The sequence below is a fragment of the Sturnira hondurensis genome, unplaced genomic scaffold, assembly GCF_014824575.4.
Source record: "Sturnira hondurensis isolate 20B ecotype Veracruz unplaced genomic scaffold, ASM1482457v3 Scaffold0002638, whole genome shotgun sequence".
Taxonomy (NCBI): domain Eukaryota; kingdom Metazoa; phylum Chordata; class Mammalia; order Chiroptera; family Phyllostomidae; genus Sturnira; species Sturnira hondurensis.
This window is the reverse complement of record NW_028075269.1, coordinates 54,098-78,141: the sequence shown is the minus strand read 5'-3', so window position 1 is coordinate 78,141 and position 24,044 is coordinate 54,098. Positions and strand designations below refer to the sequence as shown.

General features: G+C 39.0%; 1 protein-coding gene across 2 annotated transcripts in view; it reads right to left on the bottom strand.

Annotated features, from left to right (window-relative positions):
- Positions 1–24,044, bottom strand: part of GTF2H1 (general transcription factor IIH subunit 1) — a 38,231-nt gene that overhangs the window by 3,618 nt on the left and 10,569 nt on the right. For both annotated transcript variants that reach the window (XM_037040351.1, XM_037040350.1), the window contains 11 exons: positions 21,492–21,684; positions 19,384–19,549; positions 18,245–18,338; positions 16,488–16,637; positions 15,977–16,056; positions 9,726–9,853; positions 9,528–9,615; positions 7,598–7,686; positions 7,117–7,234; positions 3,157–3,247; positions 2,590–2,705 (listed from right to left, as the gene is read on the bottom strand). In XM_037040351.1, coding sequence (XP_036896246.1) covers positions 2,590–2,705; positions 3,157–3,247; positions 7,117–7,234; positions 7,598–7,686; positions 9,528–9,615; positions 9,726–9,853; positions 15,977–16,056; positions 16,488–16,637; positions 18,245–18,338; positions 19,384–19,549; positions 21,492–21,684 — 1,313 coding nt within the window. The remainder of the gene's footprint in view (positions 1–2,589; positions 2,706–3,156; positions 3,248–7,116; positions 7,235–7,597; positions 7,687–9,527; positions 9,616–9,725; positions 9,854–15,976; positions 16,057–16,487; positions 16,638–18,244; positions 18,339–19,383; positions 19,550–21,491; positions 21,685–24,044) is intronic.

Sequence of the window (24,044 nt, the reverse complement as noted above, 5' to 3'; positions counted from 1 at the left end):
GAGACTTTGTGGAGGCTTCTCTCTTGCATTTTGGCCACCAACGTGCCACCCAGGCTGAGGAAGTCCCAGAAACTTTGGGGCCATCTGAGCCCGGGGCCATGGCTGCATCGGCAAGCACGGGAAGCATCCGGAAGGTCGAGGAAATGCTGGGGGTTGCATCATCACAGGATCAACATCAACAAATATCACCCAGGTTACGTTGGGAAAGCTGGTATGAGGCACAACCACGTAAGAGGAACCAGAGCTTCTGCTCCACTGTCAACCTGGATAAACTGTGGACCTTGGTCAGTGAGCAGACACAGGTCAACCCTGCCAAATATAAGACTGGAGCCGCTCCCATCACTGATGTAGTGCGATCGGGCTACTACAAAGTTCTGGGGAAGGGAAAGCTCCTAAAGCAGCCTATCATTGTGAAGGACGAATTCTACTTTTTTTTTTTTTAGATTTTTTTTATTTTTAGAGAGACAATAAGGGAGGGAGAAAGAAAGGAAGAGATACATGCATGTGTGGTTGCCTCGTGCACCCCACTGGGGACCTGGCTTGCAACCCAGGCATGGGCCCTGACTGGTTATAGAACTGGCAACCCTTTGGTTTGCAAGCTGGCACGCAATCCACTGAGCCACACCAGCCAAGCTGAAGGATGAATTCTTTAGCAGAAAAGCTGAGGAGAAGATTAAGATTGTTGGTGGGGCTTGTGTGCTGGTAGCCTGAATTCACACGGATGGCAGTTCATTGCATTCTCACAAGTACAAAAAGAAAGAAAGAAAAAAAAAGCATAGATGTAGAAAATACACTGTATATACTGTTTTAAAATTTTACTTATTTTAATATGAACATCTATCAGTCATTAAATACTCACCCAAGTCATCATTTAAAATAGATGTATAGTATTTCAATGTATGAGCATAACAAATACTTCTTTAACCAGTCACCTTCTGGTAGATATTTAGGTGAGTCCCACATTTTCTTTCGTAGACAGTGGTAGAGGAACATTTCTATGGCTAAATATTTACACACATTTTTAGTTACTTAAATTTCTAAATGTTGAATTTCTTGGTAAAGGCATTTTTAAAAAGGCAGTACTGGTAGTAGTGAAAGAAAGATCAGCCAACATGACCATTTGAAGTTTTTTGTTCATTTGCAGACTATAGATAAAAATGCCCTTTCACTGTACCTTTAAAGATAATTTCTTTGAACATAGTGAGTATGAAAACTTCCTCCTAGGTTTATTGGGCCACTTGCATTCTTTAGTTAAGTACCTGTTAAAAATCATTTGTTGCCCTGGCTGGGTAGCTCAGTTGGTTGGAGTGTTGTCTTGATATGCCTAGGTTGTGGGTTTGATCTCCAGTCAATGCACATACAAGAAGCAAATAATGAATGCATAAATAAGCGGAACAAATCGATGTTTCTCTCTTTCTTCCTCCTTCCCTCCCTAAAAAATTATTAAATTGAAAAAATTCTGTTGCCTATTTTTTTAGAAAGATTTAATTAATTTATTTTGAGAGACAGAGGATATGGGGGAGAGAGAGAGGGAGAGAAACATCAAAGTGAGAGAGAAACATTGATTGGATGTCTCTTGCATGTCTCCAGACAGGCAACTCAGGCCAGTACCCTGACTAGGAATGGAACTGGCGACCTTTCTACTTGCAGGATCATGCCCAATCAACTGAGCCACATCAGTCAGGGCTGCCTGTTTTTCTTTTAATGGGACATTTACCTTTCTCTTAAAAATTGATTATAAGAGCAAGTTATACAGTGAAGCTATTATTACTATAATTATTTCTAATCCTCACCTGAGGATATGTTTCATGGATTTTATAGAGTGATGGAGGGAGAGAGAGAACCGTCAATTGGTTGCCCTCCATATGCTCTCCAACTGGGGATCAAACCCACAGTCTCTTGGTGCATGGAATGATGCTTCAAATACTTTTCTATATGTTAATTAGCCTTTAATTGGTTAAAAGGGTTTTAGTGTTAAAGAGCTAGTACTGTATTTGTTGTCAATCTCAGTTTAAATTTAATTACCCCTAAATAATGAGCCAAATAAAAAAACTTTAGCCCTGCTTGGTGTGGCTCAGTGGATTGAGCACTGGCCTGTGAACCAAAGGGTTACTGGTTCGATTCCCAGTCAGGGCACATGCCTGGGTTGCTGGGCCAGGTCCCCAGTAGGGGGTATGTTAGAGGCAACACATACTGATAGTTTCTTTTCCTCTCTTTCTCCCTCCCTTCCCTTCTAACAATAAATAAATAAAATCTAAAAAAAAAAAGACACACACTAAAATTTTACTGATGTGACTTGTTTTGTGTCTCTGTTCTTCTATCACTCCAGTGGTTTAGATGTAAATACAAATTTTAAGATGTATGATCATATGTTATGGAACTGGTCTACACTCAAGTTTCTTAAACTTTAAAACTGGTATCAATACCTACCTTCATCAGGATGCTGTGAGGTTTAAATAATGTATGCAAAGTAGTTATCACACTGTCTAGCACATGGTAAACACTTAATACAATTTTCCAATTTCAAAATAATACTCCACCAAGTCACACCACTGTTAACAGCTCGCTGTGTTTGGAACTGGTTCTGACCTTTTCTTCTAGGAATGGTGTATTAACAGGAAAGCAGGACCAGAAGTGCCGAAGTAGTTCTCCAACAGCCACATACAGGTGTTTCAATTCAGACTGAATATCATTTGGCACCATCTCTGCAAAAGAAAGATCCACAGGATAAAGCTCTTTTCTTGTATGTACAGTCTCTGAAAGGACGACTCAGAGAGGAAATTTGAGCATTAACTCTTTGCTGATGCCAAACAAGGATGTGCTCTTCTGAGATAAGTTACTGATCTAGTGGCTTACAGATCAAAGAATTTAAATTCTTTTGGGATTTTGGAAAAACTTTTAGGTTGCCCTTCATTCTAAGAGGTAGATGAGAAAAAAAGAAAGCTTTCAGGACACAGAGAGACCACTAACATGCCACTGTACTATGAAGATCATTCTGAAACCTAAGTTGTGGTCCACACATCAGGATCTGGATGCACAAAAACAACACCCCCAGAAACGTTCCAAAGCATAGCCAACAAAACTTTGGCCCCCCTCTCAACTTACTGGAGCTTACTTAAGTAAAGGGATAGCAACAGAAGGGAGCCCTGCACATACGGTTTATGGCTTGCTGCGTGCCCCCCTGCATAAGTGCTCCTCCGGGTGACAGTGCTGTGATGGCGCTGCTGGCGGCGCTGCTTGAAAGAACCTGAAAGGAAACAGGAAAAGTGGTTTTTCTCTTTTTTGGACGTCTTTCTTAGGTAACACATCAGCTTTACAGCAAAATGTCCAGTAAGTCTTTATTATTGTATAAATATGCAATTTATAGCGAGTTCACCAGAGTGAACTACTTCCCATGAGGCTAGAAACATAGTCTGTGTAGAAAGAGTAATGACCAATCTCCGAGGAATAGGACGCAAGTCTACAGGTAAAACCCACATGACCCTTTGCCTAGTCAAGCCTTTTCTTAAGCATCAATTCAACTTAACTCGTGAACTCTTACCCTTGAAAATAAAACTGAGTTTAAAGAACGGAACTAAGTAAAACATGTTAATCTGCATACTTGCTGGCAGCTGGGGAAAAAACCCCTACAACACCCAAAAGAGTAGAAATACATCGTTTTTTAGAGAAGTAAATACACCGAGCTAAAGAGGAAAGAATGTATTCCTCACTGTGTCAGTATCCACATTTAGGAACATAACTGACCTATCCATTCAATGGGTGCCTACAAGTGCTAGGCACTGTGGTTATAGCAAGAAACAAATCATCTGTTGAATGGCTCAAGTGCAGGGTTAGTGCATCTCAATGGAGATGGTTTCTCAATGGAGTTGTTACAAAAATGAATGGTTAGGTTTCTCAATGGAGTTGTTACAAAAATGAATCCATGTGTAAATTGGCTGGATTAGAAAGAAAATTTTAAACTTGGTATAGTGTATAGCACATGACAACCATGAGTCAAAGGGACATGGGAGTGCACTTTACTCCTATTTTGTTAGAAATTTATAGCACATTGTAACCACAATCTTCTGTGATTGCTGAGCTCATTGACTAGCTCCTGGCTGTACCCAGGTACACACACACACAAGGACAGATAATTTCTTGGGCCTTCAGACTCAATTCATGTGTTTCAGATAAAATCCCATCTTTGGGGTGCAGAGGAATATGGGAGGGTCAATGTGAGGATAATCTTACTTACATACTTAGTATCACTGATGAGAGCTGTAAAGCTAGGTGGGTCTACCTGGGCCCAACGGCCACATGCTAGGCAATTACAGTCTAGAAGGAAAGTAGTCGAGTAAGCCCCAATCTGCTGTGTGTGCATGTGTGAGTGTACAGGCATTTCCTAGCTCTAACACCACTAGCAAATGACACTCCAACAGCACTGACACCCCACCCAACACTGGGATCTTTGTTTCTAAATCTACTTGGTACTACAAGGAAGATTCTGTGGCAGGGGCAGGGAAAGTGTAAGATGAATCTGGAATATGTATCTCATTGTGCCGTGAAGGAGGTGCTCAAAACCAGGTAAGGACGGTACCAGAACAATACAGAGCCAGTCTGAAAGGCTTGGGAAGAGTCTGATAATGGAGGGGCATGGGTACATTCTGGGAACAACAAAACTTTTTTATCTTGATTGTGTTGGTGGTTATACAACTGTGTATGTTTATTAAAATGCAGAACAAGAGACGAGAGTTGTAAAAAGGTGAATTTTATTATACATAAATTATACCTTAGTTAAAAAGAAAGGAATAATTTATTACCCACAGAATTATGTAAGAATCCATGGATCTATGTTGATATAAATAAATACAGAAGGGAAGGAAGCTCTTCCTTTCAGCAGAATGCCAACTGATAAATGTAGAATGGATGATGGAATTAGAAAACCACCCTTTAGCCACCAGCATGGTAATACTTGTTTTCAGCAAGAACCGTCAATGGATTCTAAAAAACTAGTGGGCGGAAGTTTGAAAAGATATAAAATATTTACATAGCCTTAAAGTATCTCCCCACAAGATACTAATTGCAAAGTAAAAACAGTAACTTTTTGGTAGAGAAATCAGGCAGATATTAACCTAACGAAGTGATCAAAGTTAATACAACAAGTTAGGACAAATAAGTATGTTCCTCCTGATGTGAGGCTAACACATCACTTATACATTACTTCTGTGGTATTCCTGCCAAAAATATGTAACATGAATCCAATTTTAAGGCAACATTAGGGAAATTCAATTTGAGGGTATTCTACAATAAACTAGCTTGTACGCCTCAAATATAAAGGTGATGAAGAGAAAAAAAGACTGAAAAACTATTCCATTTTATTTTTTAATTTTTAGAGGGTGGGAAAGGGAGGAAGAAGAGGGAGAGAAACATCAATGCAAGAGAAAAACATTGATTGTTTGCCTCTCACACATGCCCTGACCCAGCTGGGGACCGAACCTGCAACCCAGGATTTGTCCTGACTGGGAATTGAACCAGTGACCTTGGGCTTTGCAGGATGATGCCCAATCAACTGAGACATGATTCCATTTTTGAAGAAGACTAAAGATACATGAGAACTAAATGCAACTCATGAACATAACTTAGTTCCTGGACCAAGGAGTTTTCTTTTGCTGTAAGGGACTTTAGCGGTATAACTGGCAAATCTCTTTAAGATCTTTAGGTTAGATAATACTTTATTAGTGTTAACTTATAAAGAATTATGTTCTGCAGAATTATGTTCTGTACCTTTATTGTATTACCTGTAAGAATGTCTTGTTTTAGGAAATACACACTGAAATATTTAGGAGTAAAGGGATCCACTCTCAAAATTGGTCAGAAAACATTTTTTTTTGCATCTTTCTGTAAATCTGAGATTACTTCAAAATAAAGAGTAAATATAAGTGCCAGTATGTGATAAGCACTATAATACAGGTATGAAGTCAGTGCCTCCATGTTTGTAAAAACAGAAATGGAAAAAAACTCATTACTGGGCATGTTGAGGATTGCTTTACAGAGGCAATAAAATCTGAGCTGAGTCTTGAATAATTATTATTAGTTCACCATGGGCAGGACAGGCTAAGGGCATTCTAAGAAGAGAGAAAGCAAGAGCAAAAAAAGCATAGGAAGCACGATGATAACATGACTAAACAACTCTGGAGTCGTTCTGCTGGAGTACAGGACTCTTTGTTATGTGTGGAAGTGGATGGTGGAGATACGGCTGGAGCTGGGGCTGAAGATGTGGGTGTGGGTTAGGTCAGACAGTAAAGGGTCTGACATGCCAGACAAGGGCATTCAGATAATTACTGTGGCAACAAGTGGGGCACTGAAAGTTTTTAAGCTGCAGAGTGGTAAGATCATATTTGTTTTTAGAAAGATAACTTGCAGTGGCAATATAAAAAACTGATCAGGTTTTTTATATTGCCTTGGTTTAATCACTTGGCTTATACCAAGGTGATTAAATTAAGAAATACTGAAAAACTGACAGAAATTGACGATCAACTAAAGGATAAATAAGGACAGGGAATAGTGAAGAATAGTGGGCTGTGAGGTCCTGCAGATTATCTAGAGAGTGACAGCCATAAGAATTTGGAAAGATTTTAACAATAAAACTGTGTGTGTGTGTGTGTGTGTGTGTGTGTGTGTATGGAAAGAAAGCACTGGCAACCATAAAACTCATTATTTTTCATTATCGTCTTATCTTCAGATGCTTCTTGAATATGCCAAATGCCTTCCTTCCCTACCTCTTGATTTTTAAAATTTATTTAGCAGAATTATGTTTTTTTTTTAAAGATTTAATTTATTTATCTTTAGAGGGGAAGGGAAGGAGAGAGGGAGAGAAATATCAATGTATGGTTGCCTCCCGTGGGTCCCCTACCAGGAACTGGCCTGCAACCCAGGCATGTGCCCTGACCGGGAACCGAACCGTGATCGTCTGGTTTGCAGGCCCGTGCTCAATCCATTGAGCTACACTGGCCAGGGCAGAATTATGTTCTTAAATGCAATGAAAATTAGTTATATAGTTCAATTTGGCTATGTGCATAAAATGAAGGAGTAATTGTGTGTGGGAATTCTGTTTTTCAAACACTGCAAGTTACCTACCTGAGTTAATTTGGGTGTATAAGCTTCCATTTCTTGTCTAATACTTTGAAAAGAATTAATAATGTCCTGACTTGTCGCATACTGTAGTGACTGGATTGGAGTCGGACCGTGATAATACCTGAAGGTTAGCAAAGGAAGAAATTACACAGAATAAAGGTGCTTAACATTTGTTTTCCATATATTTTAGCAGTCTCAATACATTTTCTACAAAGCAAAAAAGATAATATAAAGAGATTTCAATAAAATGATTTACTTCACATAACGGCAAAAGGATGCAAAGAGCACAGAGAGACAGTATGTATTTTCCTACTTTGATCATTTAGGATCCTTTTCCGAGGTGCACAAAGTATCCTTCTAAGGAAAAAGGATACTATAACTGTTATGGTAACAAACTGACTAAACTTGCTATTCTATTGCTATTCTAATGCTATTCTAGCAGAGTATATTCTGCAATAACTTGTGTTGTATCAACCAAACTTACCTATCTGACTTCTTCAGGTTTAGTGCAATCGTTTTCATGGAATTATTTTTTCCCAAGTCTTCATATTCAATGGACTCTTGTAACTTCGCCTGTAATTATTAACACAACACCTTTTATTGTAATTGTCCCTTATAAAAGTAACAAATATGACTAAAAAGGAAAATTGCACAGAGGGCAAATTATGCAGTCTTCCCCCCAATAGCTTCACTTCCTAGAGCTGACTGCTCTACAGAGGGTTAAACCCACTTTCTCAGCAATCAATTACAGAGAATATCTGTTTTCCTACACTGTAACTTCTAATTTTTGACAATCTGGTAGGTAAATGTGTATTTTTCTACCCCCCCAATAAATAAGAGACTATTTTTATTATATGTGTTGTAAATACTTTTCTGTAGTTAAAAAAATTATTCCCTTTTTGTTTCATCTTCTGAAGATTAATTTTTGCTTAGATTTTTGATCCACTTGGAATTTATTTTGGAATGAGTAAAGTAGGGAATCTGAGCTTTTTCACTAAATTATTTATCAGGCCTCTTAACACCATTTATAGAATAATCTGTCTTTTCCCAATGACTCTGAAATGCCATGTTTATCATACTCTTAATTCCTCCATGTATCTGGTGTTACTTTTAACTCTTTATGTCTTTCTTTTTTAATTTTTACTTTTTAAGAGAAAAAAGAGAAACAATGATTTGTTGTTCTGCTTACTTACACACTCACTGGTTGATTCTTGTACGTGCCCTGACTGCAACCTTGGTATACTGGGATGATGCTCTAACCAAAAGAGGTAACTGACCAGGTACTTCCGAAATTTTTATTTTGGTTTTACTGATCTATTTTCCCCAACCAACTGCACTACACCAGTCAGTACAGTTTCTTCAATTTTTAAATTTTTTAAAAAATTGATTTGAGAAAGAGAAACATAGATTTGTTGTTCTACTTATTTATGCACTCATTGGTTGATTCTTTTTAAAAAATGTATTTACTTATTTATTTTTAGAGAGAGGGATGGGGCAGGAGAAAGAGAGGGAACATCAATGTGTGGTTCTCTCTCATGCACCTTCCCCACTGGAGACCTGGCCCACAACCCAGGCATGTCCCTGAGACTAGGAATCGAAAAAGCAACCCCTCGGTTCACAGGCCAGGACTCAATCCATTGAGCCACACCAGTCAGGGCCACTGGATGATTCTTACATGTGCCCTGACCAGGGATTAAACCCACAACCTTGGCCTACTGGGACAATACTCTAACCAACTCAGCTACTCAGCCAAGGCGATTTCTTCAATATTTAATGAAAAGACCTATGTAGCTGTGAAATGCTAGGTTTAGCCCTCGCTGGTGTGGCTCAGTGGATTGAGTGCCGGCATGTGAACCAAGGTGTCAATGGTTCGATTCCTAGGCAGGGCACATGCCTGGGTTGTCGGCCAAGTCCCCAATTGGGAGTGTGTAAGAGGCAACCTCACATCTATGTTTCTCTCCTTTCTCTTTCTTCCTCCCTTCCCCTCTAAAAATAAATACATAAAATCTAAAAAAAAAGAAGAAGAAAGAAAAGAAATGCTAGGTTCAATATGAGGGCCAAATCCCATCTTTTAAAATCATTATACACAAACCTTCAGTTTTTCTTTCTTTCATTGTTGAATACTTTCCCCTGGAAAACAGGACTATACACCAATATGTGCAAATGCATGCATGTGAAAGCAGAGAAAAACCACAACGAAAATAGTGAAAAGACCTGAGTCCATGGGAGGTTGACTGGCCAGACAAAACTGAGAAAGTACTTTTTAAAATGTTCTAGAATTTAAGCCAAATGTTTAACGTGGTCAGAAGTACCGAGTCATTTGAAATGATCAAGAATCAACATACAGTATTAACAATTACAAAAGGTATCTGGAGAAACCTGAGCCTTAAATATTCCCAACTTTTTACCCATACCCTTTTGACTGCTGGCTGAAAGCAGTCTGCATCTCTGGAATTTCCATCAATGCTGCTGGGCTCACCATTTTGTTCATTTTGTGCTTCTCTAAAAACAAGGAAAAGAAATGCATGTTAAGAGCCACAGGCAGAACACCACCACAGCTCATTTTGGCTGTCTTGGAAAGCCAGGCACTGCACCTTGTGTGTGTACTTAACTGTTTCCTGAGACCTGCTGCCAGGACCATGGCACTGTGGTGGTTAAATCTCTTGATGATGGCAGCATTACTGTTCTCCTTTATGGATTTAGAATTAGAAGTAGATGGCACAGAGGAAATGCCATAACCCTATAAGAAACAATTTAGTAGATTAAAAATCAAAATAAAATTCTGATTTTACCTGTTAAGATACATGTTTAACTGAAAAAATTTTCTGGATGATGAGATTTTACTAACTCTGAGCACTACAAATCTTTATAGGTAAACATTTAAAAGTGAAATTACACACATAAAAAAATTAAGAAATGCTACTAACTGTAAATTTACCATCACCAAAAAATCTTAATTTGAGTCCTGGCTGGTGTAGCTCAGTGGATTGAGTGCAGGCTGCGAACTAAGGGGTCGCTGGTTTGATTCCCAGTCAGGGCACATGCCTGGGTTTCGGGCCAGGTCCCCAGTGGGGGCCACGTGAGAGGCAACCACACGTTGATGTTTCTCTCCCTCTGTTTCACACTCCCTTCCCCTCTCTCTAAAAATAAATAAATAATAATTTAAAAAAAAAAACTTTAAAAAAATCTTAACTTCAGCTGTGCATTTTTTAAAGAGTAATTTTGAACCTAGTTAGCAAAATATTAAACCAAAGAACAGAATGCAGTGGGGAAAAAGCATTAACTTTTAAAGTCAGATATGAATTCATTTTTTGGCTTTATCAGTTTCATAATGTTAGTCTAGGCAAGCTCTATAAAATGGGTTATTTGGAAAATTAAATGGGATATTTTCAAACATATACCAAATGCATGCTATAGTTTGGCCCTGTAGTTACAAAGTTGACAAGACCTTGTGCCAAAGGAGCCAAAATACTAGTTAGTGGGATGCTAGGCTGTAATAAGCCAGTACACACAGTTAAGACTCACGGGTGCTATGAGGAAGTGGTCAAGCCCACTGGAGGAGAGATGGGGAAGGTCTGAAAAGCTCTGTGGAGTACCATATTGCAAGGCAGACATGGAGACAACATTCCAAGATGAGCAAACTACTTAAAGATACAATGAAATACACACTGTGTCATGAGTTTATGTAGCTAAGTATAACTGCAATGAAACGTGGGCCAGACATTGGTGAAATATAAGGCTGACAATTGACAAGTAAAACAAGATCATTTTTTTAAAAGATTTTATTTATTTATCTTTAGAGGGGAAGGGAAGGAGAGAGGGAGAGAAATATCAATGTATGGTTGCCTCCCGTGTGTTCCCTACTGGGAACTGGCCTGCAACCCAGGCATGTGCCCTGACTGGGAATCGAACCGTGATCGTCTGGTTTGCAGGCCCCTGCTCAATCCACTGAGCTACACCAGCCAGGGCAAAACAAGATCATTTTTGAAAATGACAAGTGTTATAGAGAAAATAAAGGGAAAGAGATGATGCAGTGACTGGGTTGGGAATCCAGCCTGGGTTTCTAGCCTCCCCTTTAGATTGGGAGGCTAGAAAAAGTCTCTCTGGAACAGGGACATCAGAACAGATATCTAAAAGATGGGTACAAGCTAGTTAGATAGAAAAACTAGAGGAAGAAAATAGTAAGTGTAAAGACCCCGAGGTAGAAAAAGCTTGGGATAGTTTTGAAGGCCATTGTGTCTGGAGCATTAGTGAGTGGAAGTAGCCCAAACTGAGGCAGAAGTAGGCAGAGGCCAAACCAAGAAAGGCCTTGCAGGAGTTTTGATTTTATTTCAAGTTCAATAAGAAGCCATTAAAGAGTTTTATGTAGAGGAATGCTTTGATCTGATTTTTAACTCTTACTGATAGGAGAGAATGACCTGTAAGAAACAAAGTAGAAAATGGAACAACAATCAGGAGGCTAAAGCAAACAATCTAGCCAAAGAAGGTGGCAGCCTAGCAGCAGGAGGGTGTAAGTCTCTGTGGAGAGAAAGGGATGTAGACAGCTGTGTTGGAGGTGGAGGGCAGGGAGGAATCAAGGAAACGAAACGCCTAGGTTTTAGCTTGAGCAAATGAGTTCATGGTAATATTCTTTTACTGAGATAAGGAAGACCCAGGAAGAAATAGGTTTGTGATGATGGGAATCAAAGGTTCCATTTTGGAAATGTTACGTTGAGGTGTCTGTGAAATATCTAGGGTGAAGATATCAAGTAGGCAGTTGAATATATGAATTTGGAGTTCTGGAATTAGACAGACCAGCACTATTTGGTATTAGTCATTACATATTTAGTATTTAAAGCAATGGAATACAGAGAATGCATTCAGAAGGAGACCTAAGACAATATCCTGGGACAGTTACAACAACTAGATAAGAGAAGGTGCACAACCAAAGCAAAAAGTGAAGTAATCAACCAACATTTCTTTTAAGTGGATTACTTATACATCCATACAATTGAATAACATGCAGGCACTAAAAAAATGTAAATAATAGTAACACAGGGAGAGAGAACACGAGGAACAGAGAGAGAAAGAGAGAGAGAGAGACACTAAGATTGGTCGTTCCACTTCAGAATGACACTCTAACCAACTGAACTACCTGGCCAGGGCCTGAATGAGATATATTTAAATATTGCAATATAATTTTCACTGAGGCTAACAGCTCTATCACTGTCACATAATTATCATTTCTTTGTTTGTGGTGAGGACAATTACAGTCTAATTTCTTAGCAACTTTGAAACATGTAACACAGTACTGCTGACCATGCTGTGCATTAGTACTCCAAAACTTTTTGTTCCCTTAAACATCTACCCAATTTTCCTACACCTTTCCATGGTCAGTACTATATTAACCTCATTTTATAAGAAAACTGGATTTAGAAATGTTAATAAAAGCACAATACAGAGCCTAAGCCAAGTAATTTGTTTTAAAGTTTATGAACTTGACAATTATGGCATATTTAGCTTGGACTGATACTGGAAATAAGCAAAGTAAAGAAGAAAGTTACACATATACATGTAATAATATACCATACTTTTATTTAAAGAAAAGAGTACTAAAATCTTTTTTCTCATAACATTAAGTAAGCTAAAATGTCTAAGCTTCTCTCAATTCCATTCTCTCAGGATGATTAAGAGGGTCCTAAAAACTGAATTTCATGACGGAAATGACTTACCTGGGACCAAAGGAATTTTAAAAAATATATAATATAGACTGTATGACACAATTTTAACACTGGTTTTCTCACCTGGAGAATAAATACACTAAAATTAGAGGAAAGTTGGGGCGGGAAGGGGGGCGGGGAGGAACGTCCAGTCAAGATGGTGGCACAGGCAGACATGGTACAACCTCCTTGCACAACCACATCAAAATTACAACTAAAATATACAGCAATCATTCACAACCATCAGAAATTGAGTTGAATGAAGTCTGACAACTAAGGAATTAAAGAAGCCACATCCATCCAGATTGGTAGGACAGGAGCAGACACAAAATAGACTGGTCCCTCACACACGTGTGATGAATACAAATTCAGGAGGGATAACTTGGGAGTGAGGAGTCCCAGTCCCACACCAGGCTCCATGGCCCAGGTTTCCAGTACCAGGAACATAAGTCCCCACAACTTCTGGCTGCAAAAACCAGTGGAGATTGAGAGGGTGGAAGAGACTGCTGGAGCCCCAAGCAGTTCCTCTTAAAGAACCCACACATGAACTTTGACAGACTCACTCCCTCTGAGGGGTATCCCAGCACTGGAATAGCAGCTTGAAAGGCATGGGTGGTATACAGGGAGAAACTGAAGTGTCTGGCATCAAGATGAGCAGAGTCCATTTTCTCTTTTCTGAACCCTCCCACTACAGAGCTGACAAGCTGGTGCCCTATCTGAGACTCCATCAACCTGGCTAACACTCTGTGACCCACCCTGGAGATCCCCAGAGACTATGCCCCACTCAACTTATGGGCCCACCCAAGCTGCTTTTCCATATGAATGGCTGGTCTTGGCTTATCCCTCACAACTTCCTAAATCCTCTCAAATAAGCAACAGCTGGCTGCAGGCCTGGCATTAGCAGTAGCCAGCCTGGATTCATAGCTTGGCTTCAGCTGGGAATCCCCAAGATCAGCACAAGTAGTAGCCATCTCAGATTGCTTTACAGCTCAGGCATGGTCACCCCCAGCAAAACACAGGTGGGGGATGACCTTGGCTTCTACCACCTGGGAAACTCCAGAGCCAGCACATCCAGTGGACAGCTAAAGACCATGGTTGAAGTACCACCACCCTGACCCGGCACAGCTGAATCCTCCATAGAGGTGGAGGTTGGTGTAAGTAGTCACAGCCAGTCCTTGCAACTGACTGGCCTGGGCAAATCCCTCCTACCGATCTGCCAACAGCAACCAAGGCTCAACTCCAACAGATTATACTTGAGCCCACACAAAGGGCACACATCAAGTACCCAGCTTTGGAGATAGAGGAGGCTGTGCAACCATACCCTACATGACACCTACTACATTAGGCAACACTACCAAGGCATAGAGGCCAAGCAGCTCTACCTAATACATAGAAACAAACACAGGGAGGCTGCCAAAATGAGGAGACAAGATGCATGGCCCAAATGGAAGAACAGATCAAAACTTCCAGAAAAAAGCTAAATGAAAGGGAGCTAAATAATCTATCAGATGCCAGTCAAAACACTGGTTATAAGGATGCTCAAGGAACTATGTGAGGACCTCAACAGCATAAAAAAGATCCAGTGAGAAATAAACAATTTATAGAGAATCAACGGTAGAGTAGATGAAACCAAGAATCAAATCAATGATTTGGAATAAAAAAGATAGAACCACAGAGTGTCCCAAATAAGATGGATGCAAAGAGGCCCACTCCAAGATACATCATAATTAAAAAACCAAAGGTTAAAGATAAAGAGAGAATCTTAAAAGCAGTAAGAGAAAGGAAGTTAGTTACCTGCAGGGGATTTCCCATAAGACTGTCAGCTGATTTATCAAAAGAAACTTTGCAGGCTAGAAAGGATTGGCAAGAAATATTCAAAGTTATAAAAAGCAGGGACCTACAGCCAAGATTGCTCTACCCAGCAGAGACACACATCATTTAGGAGTGAAGGGCAGATAAAGAGCTTCCCAGACAAGAAAAAACTAAAGGAGTTCATCATCACCAAACCATGTTAAAGGGACTTATTTAAGAAAAACATCAAAACTATGAACAATAAAATGGCAAAAAATACCTATCTATCAACAATTGAATCCTAAAAACAAACTAAGGAAACAAGAAGAATAGAGAGAGAGAATCAGATACAGAGAGCATTTTGATGGTTTCCAGATGGGAATGGGATATAGGGGAGTGGATGTACAGGTAAGGGGTCTAAGAAGTACAAATAGATAGTTATAAAATAGCCACGGAGTTATAAAGAGCAGTATAGGAAGTGGAGTAGCCAAAAAACTTATACACATGACCCATGGACATAAACAGTGGTGGGGGGATTGCCTGAGGGAGTGGTAGGTGCTGAGTGGAGAGGAGCAAAGGGGAAAAGTCAGGACAACTGTAATAGCATAATCAATAAGATATTATTAGAAAAATAAAAATCATAAAGCCTCAAAAAAGGGGGGAAAAGCAAAACAAAACAACAGAGAAGTTATGAGCATCTGTACACAGCCAGCAGAAAGGGAGGCAGAAAAGGAGCCAGAAAAGGGGAAGGAAACCAAAACATAAGAGTGTAAAAATAACCAAGGAAGGCAGGTTTCTTTTTTCCCCGGGGCGGGGGCAGGGCGGGGATGGAATTCACCTTGATTATCAAAGGTATCACCTCTTTCTCCATGACTGTTAAACATCTAAGTCTAGAGTCATCATGTTAAGGTAGGTAGCTCACACTTGATGGTCTGGCTGTTGAAACAGATTAGGGCTAGTGTGGATTGCTCATTCACAGTGGGTAAATAATAGCAGTCAACAAATGTTTATGTTTTCCCTGTCTACTAATATTTATCCACATTTCTAGAGATTAACATTAGTTACAGCATCAAGCCAGACTCATGAACGTGTTAAGCCTTCATTATTACTTAGAGAACTAGTGGTGGGAGAGCTAGAAAATTCTTTTTAAAAAGTTGTAGCAACTCAGATAGGAATTTGTTTTCCAAGGCAATTTTAATTGTGAACAATATTACTGAAAAGCACTTGTGATAAATAACTCCAAATAACAGTATTTTGTTTGATTTACATTCTCACAATTAGAACATCCTCACTAAAGGCAACATTAAAACTATAAAAATGTTGAAAACTAGGAAAAGACTCTTTTCTCTTGTAGATCCTTTACTATTACTTACCTCATCCAAAGGTTTATCTTCCAAAGCTGTCAAGTCAAGTAGTGGGTTTTTCACTCCTAATGAGACCATTGTTTTTAACCCTAGAAAATACACGAAATAAAATTCGATCAAGTTTTAGCTTTCTTGGCACGCTCCCCCTCCCAGGAGCACCCTGAGCCTTCCCCTTCCCTCACTTGTTCCCTCTCAGGTGCGCATCTCCAAACTCTCAGGGACCCCATGAGACTTGCAACCAGGGGACAATGGGCAGCTGGAGCGTGTCCTGCACTAACCCTCTGAATATGTCTTCAAAGGGCCCCTTTTCTCTGACTTCCCAGTTAGCCAAAGCAGCCTTGCCTATGCTCTCTCCTGCTGCTTTTTCTAACCTAGGCCCTTGTTTCATTATCCCCAGCTTTAATAAATGTACCCCTCCCCCTAAAAAAGTCTTACCTTTCTAGAAATTAAAACACACTAACAGTACTAATGAGTAGGGAATAGCAAATTAAATGGTAGAATGTATCAGATATAAAGTTACCTTTTTCATCTATTTTGGCACATTCTGCAAAGAGGTCCTTTGACCCTGTATTCAGCCGGTCCCTGTGAAAATAATGGGACTGAAAAAAACGTGTCCAGAATTCCTTTTCTGTCATGCTGTGGGGAACATTTTCTGCATATTTCATTTTTACTGTGGAAGAAAAACCATAATAGTTACACACATTTCCATTCCTTAAAACCTCAAATTATTTGAAATATAGACTAACAGCAAAAACTAGATTATAAATAAACTTTGTACTCTCAAGTTCATATTCCGTATACAATAAACTAATTATAGATATGAAATATAACTTGAGAGGTTATGTAGGCACTAGCTTTTTAAGAATCTTAACACATTTTTTAAAAAACAGTATTACTGACTTCAGAGAGAAAGGGGGAACACACTGATCTATTATTCCGCTTATTTATGCATTCACTGGTTGATTCTTTTTTTAAAAAAGATCTTATTCATTTTTATTTTCAGAGAGAGGGGAAAAGAGAGGGAGAGAAACATCAATGTGTGGTTCCCTCACATGTGCCCCCGACTGGAGACCCAGCCTGCAACCTAGGCATGTGCTCTGACTGGGAATGGAACCAGTGACCTTTTGGCTTTGAGGCACTCAATCCACTGAGCCACACCAACCAGGGCTCACTGGTTGATTCTTATACGTGCCATCATTGGGGGATCAAAACTATAACCTTGGGGTATCAGGACAATGCTCTAACCAACTGAGCTACCTGTCCAGGGATTTTGTTTGATTATTTATATATCACATGTTCATCTCCAATCCAAGGCACTGGGTTAGGTGCTGGGGAAATAAAGACCTCAACACCCACTGTACCACCAGTTTAGCACTCTAGAAGCTCACAGTCCAATGAGCAAAGAGGTTAATTAAGAGCATGGCCTCTTAAGCCAGAGAGCTTGAGTTTAAAATTCTAGGTACAACACTTCCTCTAATATGGGGGTAACAATAGCACCTACTTCATAGAGTATTTTTTGCTGACTAAATGAGTTTATATACCTAAAGGCTTTAGAATGGTGTCTGGCACATCTAAACACTATACAATTACATTAGTATCAGAAAGATATGTAAATGATTACACTACAATGTGGTAACTCTTTGAGGCAGACACAAGGCCCTACGGAGAGAAAGGGGAAGAGGCTCATATCCGTCCAAAGGAGTCAGGATTTCAGAAGCGGCAATGAGGTGATGCTTGACCAAACTCCTGGGGTAGAGGTAGGGCAGTGAGGAAGTGGGGAGAGAGAACGGGGTCAAAAGAGCACTGGTTGGTCAGAGAAATGACTAAAGCAGTGGCTCTCAACCTTGGCCGTACATCATAAATCATTAGGGCTGAGATCAAAACATTTATACTTTTAGAATGGTTTCTGCAAGGGAAATTCTGTGAGGAAGGTTACTCTTGGAGGGAGCATGAAGGACGATTTGAGTTGGTGCTCTGGAGAACTCATCTACTGGTGCCTCTAGATGATTAGATATTTTTCAGGTATAGCTAAGGGCACATAGAGTTTAAGAATCACGGATGGGAAGAATGGGAAAGTCATTATATCAATGAACTGATGACAGCACAATTTATACTAAACCCTTAATGTCTACTATATGACAGAGGCTAGAAAATGTACTTCATGTATTTTGTTGTACTTGGTAAGAAATAAACTTATACCTTTCGTTTTCCATTGATATGATACTGAATTTCTCCAAACAAATATTGTGACTATCTGAAAGAACTGATTCTTCTTACCTGCTGGGTAGGTTCTAAAAATGGACTCAATGATATCAGAGGTTAAATTGTATCTCAAACCGTTACATCCATCTGTTTGGGGCCGGACATCAGCCTAAAACAAAGACCATACATATACATATACATACACATGAGTGGGACAAAGGTGGTTTACAGTTCTGAATATGTGAAACAGAGTTTACTCTTGTACCATTATTTGTTTGTACTACCCACAATAACCCTAATTTTGCCCACTCTGTGTTCGGCAAAATATGGGAGGAAGATGTTTAAGCATGCAACAGGCAGTGGACAAGGTGGAAAAACAGATTTTCTGATCAAATTAGGAACAGAGGTAAGCCCCTCACCTTACTTCTGCAGAGAGACAAAGAAGCCTGGCCTGGTGTCACATAATCACAGGGACCTATAAAATCTGCTTCGTTCAAAACCCTACCGGTCAAACCGACCTGTTTATGTGCGGCCAACAGCAGAGAGCTAGGGGAGCTTTAACGTAAACTTGTACAGTTATAAAACTGTAACACGCCTTTCTTACCAAATACAGAAGTATTATCTGACTAGTTTCTTTAAGAAAGACTTTATTAATTCATTACTAAGCACACAGAAAGATGACAAACACATAACTAGTACTCAAATTTTTGTTAAATCTATAAATACTGCTTTGGTTCCACCAGAGTAAAGACTAACTGAATCCCATTCTCTAATTCCACAGGTAAGGTACTCCCACTTTTTCTCTAAGATAGATTTTATAAATCTTATTTTTCTGTAATACGACAGTCATTATACATTTAACTTTGTATTGTATAGCAACCAAAAAGAAAGGTATCAGAAAGCCCTAAATTTAAAAGAACTAGGGGAAATAAGTATTAGTCCAATTGCTACAAGATTCTCTTTCAAAAGTCCATTTGATGTCCAGCCTGCTAGGGTCTAGTCCAGAAACCAAGAAAAATAACTAGAGAAAAATATAAATTTTAAAAAATACTGTATGTACTTAAAAATACTTTAGAAGAATGCCATAAATACTGAAGTATCCATTAATTTACTTGTAAGGAAACACTAAATTTTAAAGAGAAATGACATTGTTAATACACAATCAGGGTTTTCTTTAACCCCCACCCCCTTCAGGAATCTAAAGAGTCACATACCAGAAAAGCTGCAGAAATGCCAACATCCTGCTTATGATTGGATGTGGAAGAACTCTCTGTTGAGTTTACATTTAAACGATTGGCCCAGAATTCCTCAGCACTTATCACTTGACTCACAACAAGGTCTTTATAAAGCTGAAACAAAACAGGATCTTCTTGCAGCATTCTGGGGATAGAACACATTGAATATATTGAACTTTCTAGAACAAAACACCATTTAGGTAACATCTTAAAGATTTTAACAACATTGCCCTGGCTAGTATGGCTCAGAGGATTGAGCACGGGCCTGCAAACCACAGGATTGAGGTTCATTTCCCAGTCAGGGCACATGTCTGGGTTGTGGGCCAGTTCCCAGCAGGGGGCACATGAGAGGCAACCATAAACTGATATTTCTCTCCCTCTCTCCTTCCCTTCCACTCTAAAGATAAATAAATAAAATATTTTAAAAAAAGATTTTAACAACATGAAACACCAAAAATACACAACTTTCATTTTTTGATGATTGAGCAACAGAGGTCATTTAATTTGTTAATAACTGAAAGTAAAAACAAAACAATAAAACCAAAATAAGCCCACATTTTTGGAGGAACAAATAAAGTGGAGATAAATGCAAGTCTGAAAAAGCCAAGATTAAAATTCTTTGAGGGTGTAAATTTGGTCTCACTCATCCATCTCAGTATCCCTGTAACACAAAGGTCGTTGTATCTGTACTTGTATTGCACTGTATTCTTTCTCACAAATGAAGGTGAACAGAGAAGAGAGGAGGTATGCTTGAGATTTTCTAGCAACTAATTTTTAATGGTGATAAACACCTGTATCCATAAACCCAGGTCACCTGAAAGATACTGGTGGTGGAATTAATCTTACCAGAAATTCTCACTGCTTTCTATGTTTTCTTAACTTTTTAACACTATAACTTACTTCAGGTTTCTTTTTCACAAGCACACTTCTTCTTTCTAAAGATTTTACTTATTTTCAAAGAGAGAGGAAGGGAGGGAGAAAAGAGAGGGAGAGAAACATCAATCAGTTGTCTCTGCAACTCAGGCATTTGCCCTAACTGGGAATCAAACTGGTGACCTTTTGGTCTGCAGGTTGGTGCTCAATGCACTGAGCCACACCATCCAGGGCACAAATACACTTCTTCTTCTTTTTTTTTAAAAGATTTTATTTATTTATCTATAGAGGGGAAGGGAAGGAGAGAAGGAGAAAAGTATCAATGTATGGTTGCCTCTCGTGCATCCCCTGCTCGGAACTGGCCTGCGACCCAGGCATGTGCCCTGACTGGGAATCGAACCTTGATCATGTGGTTCGCAGGCCCGCACTCAATCCACTGAGCTACACCAGCCAGGGCTTACAAACACACTTCTGATAGTTCAGTATCTCTGTGACAGAGAACTGGGGAAAGGAATTAAGGGACATTAGCACCTTCAAGTCTCAGTTCTGCTCCTTATCAGATGTTAAGGATCGAGACAGTTGATTTACCGTATTTTACCACATATAATGCATATTTTTTGCCCAAATTTTTGCAGGAAAAATAAGGATGCACCTTATACATGGGTATTACGAATTCCGTATCTGTATAATTGTTTTTAATTTTTTATTCATGCTTATGCATTAAAAGTATAACTCTAGAAAGCAACAACAATATCCTTATGCAAAATAATACTCTGGTTTACAATAATCAGTTTTTGTGTCTAAATATAATAAAAACTGAATTAAAAAATTAAAACATTTTTCCTTATGGGTGTGTATTATACATAGGAGGATATTATACACAGCAAAATATGGTAACACACAAAATAGAGCAAATATGGCAAAATAATAATTGTACTACTTAGGTGGGATATATTATGTACGTATACATTGTACCATTCTTTAAATTTTTCTGTAAGTTTGAACATTTTCATAGTAAACTGGGATTGGGACTGGCAAAATTATACATTCTTATTTGCCCAATGCTTAATAGTAAGATGCTGAAGTTGAAAACCACACACAGAGATAAAGATACCACAGCCCATATTTTGGGGGTAAGAATTAGCAAGCTATTAGTCTACAAGACTGCAGAGAACCTAGTATCTCTTTGAAAGGCTATTCTTTTCCTCCTTCACCTGTTTTTCTCTTCAAGTTCTTTATTTGCTTTCTTCTTGAATTTGGGCAGCAGCTGCTGAAGAAGGTCCTTCACGGCATCTCGCTCCTTGACTGCTGTGCTTTCATTGGAAAAATGGAAGTTAGTTGTGTCCCCTGCATGCAGGACCAGCTGAAGCTGAATTTTTGCTTTTCCTTCTGGACTGATTTTCTGGCCTAAAAAGAAAGATGAGGCTAATCAGACGAGGACATGCACACTGTGGAAACTGCCATCCAATAGGTCACTCACTTAGCAGAAATGCACTGTTCTTAAATAATCCAGAGCGTGGTTCAACAAATTCACTGCCAACACTCTGCTTCCTTCTTTCGTATTCTTTTTGTACAGCACTTCTCACCCATGGCCTCCACCTCCAGATAATAAAGGGCTTTTGTTTCCATTCAACCGGGGCAGATATCTTTAAAGCTTTCTAAACAGTCAGCAAGGAGTTCCAAATATACTCTGAATAGTTGTCTTCAATCAACATTATCATTAATAAAAAATAAAAATGAACAGCTGCCTTGAATCAACATAATCATTATGACTAAAAAACTCCAAGACACAGCCAATGGCTTGCTTACTTGGTTACAAAGGAAGATACGGAATTTTACATTTGAGATATCTGGTGCCACCACTTTAACCAAGTGATCGAATTAGTCTCATTAAGAGCAGGACGACCTGATACAATAGGCTTTCTGGGGTGACAGAATAGAAGTAAACACCAGCACCTGCATATTAAGTAATAAGATTATCAAACACAATCAGAATGTATAATATTCTATAAACCTACACTCTTAAAGACTAAAGAATTACAATTACATACATGATTATAGATTGTACATTGGCTTTAAAAAATGACAATTCTAAGAAACATTACTGGGACAACTGGGGAAATATAAAATGGTCTGAATATTAAAATTTTTGTGGTGTGACAATATAAGCAGTCAAAGCATACACACAAAATTAAGCAAATATGGCAAAATAATAATTGTACTACTTAGGTGGGATATGTTATATAGGTATACATTGTACTATTCTTTAAATTTTTCTGTGACTTTAAAGATTTTCATAGAAAATTGGGACTGGGACTAGCAAAATATACTACACAACAGAGAACCTGTATTCTCAAAGAGCGCTGCTTGTCTTTTGGACGGGCTTTGTCCCATTAAAGGGATGACTCATGGTAGTGAGGACGCCCTGTTGGGAACTCTCAGCCCAAACCAACCTTTTTCAATGAAGATGCTGTTTCCATACCAAGGGTTTAGACGAAGTACCTTACTGCCCAAAGCAGCAATGTGAAACGATTTACACTGCCAGCAACCTGTTCCACTATCCCATTCCTGCAAAACACTCCTAGGTTTCTTTTCTTAGTCACTGCTTTATCCTTGCTCTAGTTTAGTTTAGCTCTTGCCTCTGAGAGGCCTACTTCTGAAGTTTTTTTTAATTGACGATTTTATTTATTTATTCTTAGAGAGAGGGGAAGGGAAGGAGAAAGAGAAGTAGAGAAACTTTACATCAATGTGGGAGAGAACCATTGATTGGCTCCCTGACTGCAGATTGAATTCAGAACTGAGGTATGTGTCCTGACTGGGAATCAAACCTCCAACCTTTAAGTGTATTGGCCATACCAGCAAGGGCAGGTATATTAAGGGCAGGTATATTAATTGCATGCTGAGGGTATCACAATGAGTGTGTTTTCAAATATATAGGGCTGCAGCTAACACAGGAAGTTACTAGTTTATGAGTCTATTGTAGAATAAATATTAGTCTATAGGACTATTATGAGAAACTTTGTAAAGCTTTTATTTTTAAACAAAAACAAAGTTTTTTAAAAAAGATTTTATTTATTTAGAGAGATGGGGAAGGGAGGGAGAAAGAGGGAGTGAAACATCAGTGTATGGTTGCCTCTAGCACACCCCATGCTGGGGACCTGGCTTGCAACCCAGGCATGTGCCCTGACTAGGAACCAAACCAGCAATGCTTTGGTTCACAAGCCTGTGCTCAATCCACTGAGCTACACCAGCCAGGGCCAAAAAACAAAGTTTTAGAAGAAGGTAATGTTACCAGGATAGTGGGGAAAAAGACATGATAGCTTAGGCAGTACTGAATTATGATAGATTATAAATAATTTTTGTTGAAAATGTTAAGATTCTAAGTTATTTCAGTAGAATAACTTTGGGCAACTATTCATACACCAAGGACATTTACAAATTGAACACTTGCAGGTTGAGGACTATTTTTTGAAATGTCATGTTCCTTAAAAATCTACACACAATTTTTTCCAGGAGAAGAATCTTATATCCAGGAAAATAGTAAAATCCATATTAATGGTCACAGTTAACATAACCACAATTTGTCAAGGACTTTGTTGCCCAGACTCCCCTGGAGTCTTTCTCACTCAAGATCTTTAGCTAGGTGAACTGCAGAACTCCTTTTCAGAGTAAAGGTTCTAAGTCTCAGAATTTGCTTAGTGCTTTTAAACCTAATTATTACTGAGCAAGAGTACCAAACCCTTTGGGTAATGTTTCAAAGTTAATCT